The sequence below is a fragment of the Scyliorhinus canicula genome, chromosome 13, assembly GCF_902713615.1.
Source record: "Scyliorhinus canicula chromosome 13, sScyCan1.1, whole genome shotgun sequence".
In the NCBI taxonomy this organism is placed as follows: Eukaryota; Metazoa; Chordata; class Chondrichthyes; order Carcharhiniformes; family Scyliorhinidae; genus Scyliorhinus; species Scyliorhinus canicula.
Window position 1 is genome coordinate 89,436,287 of NC_052158.1, and position 10,902 is coordinate 89,447,188.

Below are 10,902 nucleotides of genomic sequence, written 5' to 3' on the forward strand. Positions count from 1 at the left end.
ATTTACCAAACATATGATATGTGACATTTAGCTAGCTATAATAGGATACTGTACCACTTCATCCAATTCCAGGCCAAATTCAAAACATAGTTCATCAAATTCTTCATCGGCTGTAAAAGAAAATAAAACAGGTTAGGTTTTGTAGAAAGTAAGGACTGCATAAAATTTCTGAAGCAATGACCAGATAATTTGACAAAGTTAAGAGGAAATATTTGCATATTACATTATCCATATCCTAAACATCCAATTCCCCTCGCCCCAAAATAAAACAGTACTTACAATGGTCAAATGTCTATGTGTGTATATGAAAAAAACTCCAGTTGCCTAAACACCAACTTGAAATTTGAATTTCAAACGGAATTGTAAGATACACAATTGACAACTCTCTTGGAGAGCAAAATACATTGTTATAAGGATTAACGTTCAATCAATCTGTAGCTAATGTTGATCTTTGGGATATGCTGGGGTCAACACAAAGCTGTTTCAGAGCACTGCATCTTTTTATATAGGTACAGAATGGGTACAGAAATGGACCTTAATCAACCAGATTTCCAGGATTCAGGCTTGTGAGGGAATCTGAAACTGCTGCCTGCCATTCTGGGCTATGCTATTGGTGCACAACAATTCCCGGCATGCCCAGGTGTTCGAACACAAGCACAGAGAGCAGCGAGGGGACAAGCTGCGCATGCTCAGCTTCAGTTTCCCGCACGGGGCTGGCTCGAAGTACTCGTTTGCTGGAGATTTCAAGATCAGAGCCTCACTCTCATTGCATTTGGTTCTGATGGTGATCAGAGAGCAACAGCCTCCAAGGCTATGCCTCAGAAGGGTCCTGGCCAAACTTGCCATAAATAGGTCCAGACAGCGGGCGCCCAAAGGGATCATCGAACCTAACTGTCTGCCACTTTACCACATCTATATTCATGGCCAGGTGAGCATGTGTGTCCACGGGCACCATTGAGGCCTTCCATGCCAGGTAGGCGCCGCAGGCTCTGGAGTGCATTATCGACCCTTTTAACCACATTTTGGTTTCATGCTTTAAGTTTCATTTGCCATTTGTTTTGGTTTAAGGTAGTATCCCTTTAAGGGGCTGCCCCTTTTACTTTGTCCTTCAGTTTGTTTAATTGTTTATTATCAAAACAGTTGGAAGCTGAAGGGCTCAGCCGTCCTGACAGAAGTGGGGCTGCATGGTACGAAAGCCAACCACAAGGCAGGGGGATTTAGATAGGGAAATAAAAGTCCATGTGACAAGAGGAGTCTGGAGCCGAAGAAATAACAGAAGGTTGGCAGCTCCATGCAAGTGAAGTGCGTGATTATCTCTCAGCAGCTAAGACATAGGAACAGAACTTGCTCAGTAGAGCTGGGAAGTTAATTACTTCATTCCGGAGTGTATTGGGGAGACCCATTCCAAACCTTACTGTTAATGTATTGTTCTATTTCAATAAAGCTTTATTTTTTTTAAAAAGGGCAGCACGGTAGCATTGTGGCTAGCACAATCGCTTCACAGCTCCAGGGTCCCAGGTTCGATTCCGGCTTGGGTCACTGTCTGTGCGGAGTCTGCACATCCTCCCCGTGTGTGCGTGGGTTTCCTCCGGGTGCTCCGGTTTCCTCCCACAGTCCAAAGATGTGCAGGTTAGGTGGATTGGCCATGATAAATTGCCCTTAGTGTCCAAAATTGCCCTTGGTGTTGGGTGGGGTTGCTGGGTTATGGGGATAGGGTGGGGGTGTTGACCTTGGGTAGGGTGCTCTTTCCAGGAGCCGGTGCAGACTCGATGGGCCGGATGGCCTCCTTCTGCACTGTAAATTCTATGTAAAAAAAAAAGGTTGAGGCTCAGAGAAGCCGAGCAGTTGTTGCGCTGGACCATGCTGGCGTTTAGTCGCGGGAGTGTAGCCTGACAAACACAGTAGAACATAGTGTCAAACGTAGGTTGGCTCAGCTGGAAAAGGTTGGAACTTGGAGCAGCTCTGGAATAGTGTGCCTTTTGGTGAGGATTGAACCCATGGATCTCAGGTGGAGTAGAGCTCCTGTCAACTGAGGATCAGAGAAGCTCTATGGAAGAGTAGCTGAAATTCCTCAAGAGGAAGACAGTTTTAAAGAATTTTGGTGACTCACACTTATCACTAACATCTGAGTAGGTTGTTGACAAATTCAGGGGATCCACCTTGATTGCATCTGCCATTTAATTCTGGATATTAGAATACAAGACGGATAGCATTGACTGTTTGCTTTGTTGGCTTTTGCATAGAAAAATGTCTTCAGTTTGTTTCAAACTGTAGAATCCTAAGGCTTTAATCTCTTAGTAAGTAACGGGGATTTGAAATTTTGTCTTCTTCAAACAAAAAGCTACTGGCCTCTAACCTGATCATAACATGCCATTTTAGATTATTCAAAAAGCTAAAGCTTCTCAGAAGCTAATAAGTATTTTTGTGAATCTTCTCTGGAACTTTCCTTCCATGTTGGGATAGCTTATGGTAATTTACAAAATAGTGTTTCTGATGATACCTTAAATAAAAGATTATAACAGCAGAACCTCAGACCTGCATTACTAAATAGAAAGGACCAATATTTTCATGAAACAAAAATATAATTTTATGATTCACTTTCAATTGTCTGTCAGGTTTGGGAAATTGAACAAAACAATGCAAAGTTCTTTCCATGTCCAGACAAAAAGGTTTATCCAGCACTTTTTCCATTAACTTTCCTAGGGAAAACAATAGAATAATTTTATACTGTTAAAATGTTTTGTTTCCAGTTCTCTCCCCCCTCCCCGAAGACACAAGCACCTTTTTTGCTGTGCAGGCACAGACTGCAGTATGATACTTCACTCAGACTGGGAGCTCTTCAATTTCAATCCATCTAGTGGGTTTTGTTGTGCTGTATGATTGCGGTTTACACCAGAGGCTGATTTTGTCCTCACCCAAAGTCTATACAAGAACAGTTCCCAACAGGGTCACCAGACAATCAGAAGAGTGCTGCCCTGGCTGAAATCAGCAAAGACCAGGAATAGGAATTGGAACCTGTTAGTATTTATTACACAAGTGATACCTTTGACGAGGCTAGCTTTTCTACTTTTAAAAGTAAATATATGATGCAGCCTAGCATCTGATGGATTGGGAATGTGCAATATCAATTAATAGGCAAGAAAGATCAGGTTTGAGAGATGGCTATGTACAACACGTGGCAACTACTACAGCAAACAATTTGTTTATTCCCAGTATGGTGGGGGAGGATATATATTAATAAGATCATGAACTTAGGAGCAGAAAAAGGTGAACGTGGAGCGGATGTTTCCACAAGTTGGAGAAACGAGAACCAGAGGACACATCCTCAGACTGAAGACATGATCCTTTAAAACTGGGATGAGAAGGAATTTCTTCAGCCAAAGGGTGGTGAATCTGTGGCACTCATTGCTGCAGAAGGCTGTGGAGGCCAAGTCATTGAGTGTCTTTAAGACAGAGATAGATAGGTTCTTGATTAATATGGGGATCAGGGGTTATGGGGAGAAGGCAGGAGAATGGGGATGAGAAACATATCAGCCATGATTGAATGGCAGAGCAGGCTTCATGGATCGAATGGCCTAATTCTGTTCCTATGTCCCAGCAAGTCTGCACCATCTTTGAATGGGATCATGACTGATCTGATACGATGATCCCCAATTCCACTTTCCCATCTTATCTCCATAACCCTTAGTTCCCTTAGAATCATAGAATCCCTAGTGTAGAAGGAGGCCATTTGGCCCATCAAGTCTGCACTGACCCTTCGAACATCCACCCCGCCTTAATCCCGTAACTCTGAACCTGGACATTAAGGGACAATTTATCATGGCCAATCCACCTAACCTGCACATCTTTGGACTGTGGGAGGAAACAGGAGAACCCGGAGAAAACCCACGTGGACATGGGGAGAATGAAGAAACTCCACAGAGACAGAGTTTGAATCTGGGACCCTGGCACTGTGAAGCAGCAGTGCTAACCATTGTGCCACCATGCCACCCTTACTGATTAAAAGTCAGTCTATTTCCCCTCAGTCTGGAACATATTTTAATGACCCAGCCTCCAGTCATAGAATCGTTATAGAATTACAACAGTGCAGAAGGAAGTCATTCGGCCCATCGAGTCCGCGCCCACCCTCCGAAAGCGCACAGTGCCCAGGCCCACACCCCACTGTATCTCCAGTAACCCCACCTAACCTGTTGGACACTAAGGGGCAATTTAGCTTGTGCAATCCGGGGGAGCACCGTGCGCTTCCACCTGGCCGCAGCTGCATGATGCAATCAGCGGGATGGAACGCTCCCCAGAACCCGGCTCCGAACAATGAATGGATCCGAACGCCGGGATACTCCGCGTTCCAAATCCCACGTTCCAAATGCCAGGCTGAGCTTGCACCTTCCCCTCCGGCCCGGCCCGCTCTCTCGGTGCCGGTCCCAGCGCGTCCCAATCTCGCCGTTCCCTCTCCGCTTCCCTTTGCAAAGCTCCACTGATCCCGGGCACTCTTTTCCGGCCACCGCCACTACCCGGCAGCCGAGACCATGAATGAATGAATGGAAGGACGGACGGAACTCACTGTACGTTTGACCCAAAGCCCGAAATAACAAATCCTTCTTCACACTGACAGTCGGCATGGCTGAGACCGGCGGACGGGCAGGGTGGGCATGCGCGCAGGGCGCAGAGCCAGCTGCTCATCCGGGGCTGCCCCTCACACTCCTGAACTCTAACTCGGCAATCTGCTGTGCAGCCAGCGTCTTTTCCAACGCATAGTACACGCGTCGGTTTATTTGTTAAAACCCTCGGGCGGTGTTGGGAATATATTCCGGGAGGGGAGCTTCCCCTCTCCCCACCTCCTTCTGGCGATTGGCGTAGCTACCTACTCGAGTGAAAAAAGTATCAACCCACAGATCGTCAGGACCTCTGAGTGCTAATGATTTATCTGAGAACATTTTCCATTCTCCCTCCCTCCCAGCTGAGGAAGCTGCTAGGACTATCCGGCTCAGCAGCAAAATAGGAGTGTACTCATGCCTAACCGTGTGTTAGTCCAGTTATACAGAAAGCTTTTGTCCATACTGGTCTAGAGGACTGGAATTCCGGACGGAATGCATTTAGATGAAGCTCATAAAACACAAGTGGGCCGGACAGTGCTCCAATTTTTAAAAAATCATTCACAGCATGTGGGCATCATTTTCTTGGGCGGAATTTATTGCCCCTCCCTGATTACCCTTGAGAAGGTGGTGGTGAGCTGCCTTCTTGAACTGCTGCGGTCTATGTTGTGTAGGTGCAGGTGCTGGCGATGGACTGGGGTGGGCACAGTAAGAAGTCTTACAACACCAGGTTAAAGTCCAACATGTTTGTTTTGAATCATTGGCTTCCGGAGCACAGCTCCTTCATCAGGTGAGTGAAGAGGTGGGTTCCACAACCATATATATATAGACAAAGTCAATGATGCAAGATGATACTTTCTGTTCTGTGTTGTCGCGGGTCCTGAAGGCCACCTTGGAGAACACTTACCCGAAGATCAGAAGCTGAATGTCCTTGCTGAAGTGTTCCCCGACTGGAAGGGAACATTCCTGCCTGGCGATTGTCACGCGATGCCCGTTCATCCGTTGTCGTAGCGTGTGCGTGGTCTCACATGGATGCGTGAGAACGCCGAATCGCCCAGCAGAAACTGATAGCCATGTTTTGCACGCATGAGTATGGCCTCAACTGGGACCATGTCTCATTACATTCACCCCCACCATCTGGCCTGTGCTTGCGAAATCCTACCAACTGGCTTGTGACAGTTCACACCTCTTTAACCTATGACTATCCCTCTCTCCAGTCGCTCCGTCTGGACCTGTAAATATTTATTTAGCTGCAAATACTCGCATTCAAAGTATCGTCTTGCATCATTGACTTTGTCTATATTTGTGGTTATGGAACCAACCTCTTCACTCAGCTGATGGAGGCGATGTGCTCCGAAATCCAGTGATTCGAAACAAACCTGTTGGACTTTAACCTGGTGGTGTAAGATTTCTTATAGTACTGTTAGAGTGTGAGTTCCAGGATTTTGACCCAATTAACGGGACAAGATAGTGGAACAATGGTTAGCATGCTGTTGCCTCACTGCGCTAGAGAGCCAGGTTCCATTCTGACCTTGGGTGACTGTGATCACCCCCAGTGTCTGCATGGATTTCCTCCGGTTTCCTCCACAGTCCAAGGATGTGCAGGTTTAGATCGGCCATGCTAAATTTCTCTTTAGTGTCCACAGATATGCAGGTTAGGTGGGGGTGGGGGGGAACTGGGCCTTGGTAGGGAGCTCTTTCGGAAGTTGGTGCAGACTTGCTGGGTCGAATGGCCTGCATTGGAGGAATTCTATGGATTTTCAATGAAGTAAGAAATGTCTTAGTGACAAACTTTAGAGGACAATCTTTGTGGCCTAACAGCTGATGGATACTCCGCGAACACAGGTAAGTACTGAAAGACATGCTGTTAGGTAATTTGGATATTCTGACTTCTCCCTCTGTACCCGAACAGGTGCTGGAATGTGGGAACTAGGGGCTTTTCACAGTAACTTCATTGCAATGTAAGCCTACTTGTGACAATAAAGATTATTATTAAGTACAATGGACTTGGAAGTCTAGTGCTCCAATCAGTGCATCATGGAGTCATCAGATAATATTTATTGTCACAAGTAAAATCAAAGAGCTTTTACATATACAAGACTTACGAGGGAGCGGGTTGGGTCTCTTAAGGATAAACAAGGTCATCTATGTGCGGTTCCACAAGGGATGGGAGAGGTCCTAAATGAATGTTTCTCGTCAGTATTTACTGTTGAGAAAGGCACAAATGTTAGGGAAACTGGGGAAATAAAAGGTGCACATATTATAGAGAAGGAGGTGCTGGAGGTATTAAAGTGCATTAAGATAGAGAAATCCCCGGGACCTGATGAAATATATCCCAGGTCGTTGTGGGAGGCTAGGGATAAAATTGCCGGCCCCTAGCTGAGATATTTGAATTGACAGCCACAGGAAAGGTGCCTGAAGATTGGAGGGTAGCAAATGTTGTGCCCTTGTTTAAGTAGTGCTCTCGGGATAAGCCTTGAACGTTGAGCCTTATTTCTGTAGTGGGTAAGTTGTGAGAAGGTATTCTGAGGGACAGCATCTACAGGCATTTAGGCAGGCAGGGGCTAATTAGGGAAAATCAACATGGCTTTGTATGGGGAAAATCATGTCTCACAAAATTGATTGAGTTTTTTGAAGGGGGTAACCAAGAAGGTAGATGAGGGCAGTGCGGTCGACATTGTCTACATGGACGTAGACTGCACTGCCTACAAGGTACCGCATGGTAGATTGTTGCAAAAGGTTAAATGTCGCGGAATCCAGGATCAGGTAGCCAATTGGATTTAAAATTGCCTTGCTGACTGTGCCAAAGGGTGGTTGTGGAGGGTTGTTTTTCAAACTGGAGGCCTGTGACCAGTGGTGTTCCTCAGGGATCAGTGCTGGGTCCACTGTTTGTTAAATATATAAATGATTTGGATGAGAATGTAGGAGGCATGGTTAGTAAGTTTACAGATGGTGGCATAGTGGATAGCGAAGAAGGTTATATAAATTACAACAGGATCTTGACCAATTGGGCCAGTGGGCCGATGAAAGGCAGATGGAGTTTAATTTAGATAAATGTAAGGTGATGCATTTTGATAGACCAAATCAGGGCAGGACCTACTCAGTTAATGGTAGGGAGTTTGGGAGAGTTACAGAACAAAGAGATCTAGGAGTACAGGTTCATAGCTCTTTGAAGGTGGAGCCGCAGGTGGACAGAGTGGTGAAGAAGGCATTCAGTATGTTTTATTGGTCAGAATATTGAATACAAGAGTTGGGACGTCTTGTTGAAGTTGTACAAGACATTGGTAAGATCACATATGGAATACTGTGTTCAGTTCTACTCACCCTATTATAGGAAGGATATTGTTAAACTAGAAAGAGTGCAGAAGAGATTTACGTGGATGCTACCAGGACTTGATGGTCTGAGTTATAAGGAGAGGCTGGCACTTTTCCCCCTGGAGCATAGGAGGCTTGAGGTGATCTTATAGCGGTCTATAAAATAATGAGGAGCATAGATAAGGTAGATAGTTAACGTCTTTTCCCAAAGGTAGAGGAGTCAAGAACTAGAGGGCATAGGTTTACGGTGAGAGGAGAGAGATACAACAGACCAGACAGGAATGTTTTTCACACAGAGGGTGGTGAGCATCTGGAATGAGCTGCCAGAGGCACTGGTAGAGGCAGGTACAATTTTGTCCTTTGAAGAGCAGTTAGACATGGGCAGGGTGGATATAGAGGGATATGCGAGCAAGTGGGACGAGCTCAGTGATAGAAACTGGGCAGCGTGGACAAGCTGGGCTGAAGGGCCTGTTTCCATGCTGTAATCATCTATGACTCTAAGTAGGCTTACATTAACACTGCAAAGAAGTTACTGAGAAAAGCCCCTAGTCACACATTCCAACGGCTGTTCAGATACACGGAGGGAGAATTCAGAATGTCCAACTTATCTAACTGCACGACTTTCGGGGCTTTAGACAAGAAACCCATGGAGACACGGGGAGAACGTGCAGACTCCACACAGACAATGACCCAAGCCGGGAATCGAACCTGGGACCCTGGCACTGTGAGGCAACCGTGCTAACCACTTTGCTACCATGCCGCATAGTTCACCAAGATCAACTCTTTGCCACAGAAGGCGGTGGAAGCAGGATCACTGAATATTTTTATGGCAGTGGCAGACTCCTGTGAAAGTGAATCAAAGATTATCTGGGGTAGATGGGAATGTGGAACTCAACGCAAATAGGTCAGACATGAATTTGTTGAATGTGGGACCGGGCGGGGGCGGGGGGGGGGTTTGAATTTAGAATATTCGGAGCTGTGTGCAATGGAGATGAAAAATGTGATGAAAAAGGTTGTTTCCGCATCAATTTCATAATCTCCAAGTGGCTCAATCACAGCTCCAAGTCTTTTTTTACAGAGTTAGGATCAGATCATGATGATGCCATTTACTTCAGCCATGTTTGTGGACTCAGCAGTCTGATTCTGGTTACTGCTTGAAGAAATAAAAACCTTCATGACAAACAAAGGAAAACATGTCACCTTCACATTGATTATTTTTGTTTTCTTTTTTTATAAATTTACAGTACCAATTAATTTTTTCCAATTAAGTGGCAATTTAGCATGGCCAATCCACCTAGCCTGCACATCTTTGGGTTGTGGGGGCGAAGTCCATGCAAACACGGGGAGAATGTGCACACTCCACACAGAAAGTGACCCAGAGCCAGGATCGAACCTGGGACCTCAGCGCCGTGGGGCTGCAGTGCTCACCCACTGCGCCACTGGGTGTTGCCCTTATGTATGATAATGACGGAGTTCATAAGTTCATAAGATATAGGAGCAGATTTAAGCCATTTGGTCCATCGGGTCTGCTCCACCATTCGATCATGGCTGATCTGTTCCTCATCCCCATTCTCCTGCCTTCTCCCCATAACCCACATTCAACAAATTCATATTAATCAAGAAATCCCCTTATTGATCATGAACACCATATGTGTTCTTGGGTGCTGTTACCTACAGTACTACAGATCAAGAGCTGGATGGTGAAATCAACCAGAGTAGTTCTTTCTTAAAACACATGAACTAAGGGGCAGTTATTGAACGATTTGGCATTCCTTATTGAATTCACCATGTATCTTGCGGACTTGAATGTGAAACTACATAGAGAGGTTCAAATTGTCAACAAACTCTTATCAGCATGTCGATGGGTTCATTCAGAAGCTGAAATTCAGATGCTGAAACAGTTGATTGTAGAATCTCTACAGTGCAGAAGGAGGCCATTTGGCCTGCACCGACCCTTTGAAAGACCACCCTACCGAGGCCCATTCCCCTGCCCTACCCCCTTTAACCCACGTGGATTTCATAGAATTTACAGTGCAGTCGGAGGCCATTCAGCCCATTGAGTCTGCACCAGCCCTTAGAAAGAGCACCCTACTTAAGTCAACACCTCCACCCCATCCCCTCAAACCAATATCCCCACCAAACGTTTTGGACACAAAGGGGCAATTTAGCATAGCCAATCCACCTAACCTGCACTTCTTTGGGAGGAAACCGGAGCACCCAGCGGAAACCCACGCAGACGCGGGGAGGAAGTGTAAACTCCACACAGACAATCACCGAAGGCCAGAATTGAACCCTGGAGCTGTGAAGCATCTGTGCTAACCACTGTGCCATTGTGCTGCCCACCTAACCTGTACATCTTTGGACACTAATGGCAAATGTTATCATGGCCAATCCTAATCTTCAGATCTTTGGATTGTGGGAGGAAACTGGAATACCAGGAGAAAACCCCCAGCGGTCACGGGGAGAAAGAGATAACTCCACACAGACAGTTACCCAATGACGAAATTTAACCCGGATCCCTGCCGCTGTGAGATAGCAGTGCTAACTGTGCCACCATACGCCCTAAAGAAAGTGTCCATTCACAAGACTTACCAACAAGGCATGCAACGAGACAATATACCATGAAATGACTGGCTTGAAGAGGTCTTTCACAGAGCATAACCTGTACCCGTTGATTTCAATGGTCATCATGGAGTTGCGAAGATGTTTCGGACACGACTGATCCAACATCACCGCTCTGTGTTGCGGGTAGTCGGCGGCTCGATCAGCTGTGCTGGAGTGGCCCCGTGATGACTGCCCTCTCAATTCGTAGCCTTCGAGGCGATTTTCTGAGTGAGGAGAGGAAGGATCCCAAGATGGCCACCCCCGTGGATCGCACATGGCGAGGAAGATGGCCGCCCCCATGAGTCGCACGTGGCTGGCCGCGTGGAGGGGTGGTTGCCAAGATGGCGGCCCCCATGAGTCGCATGTGTCATTTGGGCGCAGAGTCGGAGTA

The 10,902-nt window shown here is 46.3% G+C and overlaps 1 protein-coding gene across 1 annotated transcript in view; it reads right to left on the reverse strand.

Annotated features, from left to right (window-relative positions):
• The window catches only part of farsb (phenylalanyl-tRNA synthetase subunit beta), a 69,215-nt gene extending 64,486 nt beyond the window's left edge, over positions 1-4,729 (reverse strand). Inside the window, exons 1-2 of the mRNA XM_038815775.1 lie at positions 4,562-4,729; positions 55-110 (exon numbers count right to left, since the gene is read on the reverse strand). Coding sequence (XP_038671703.1) covers positions 55-110; positions 4,562-4,619 — 114 coding nt within the window. The 5' untranslated portion in view covers positions 4,620-4,729. The remainder of the gene's footprint in view (positions 1-54; positions 111-4,561) is intronic.
• Positions 4,730-10,902: the final 6,173 nt, after the last annotated feature.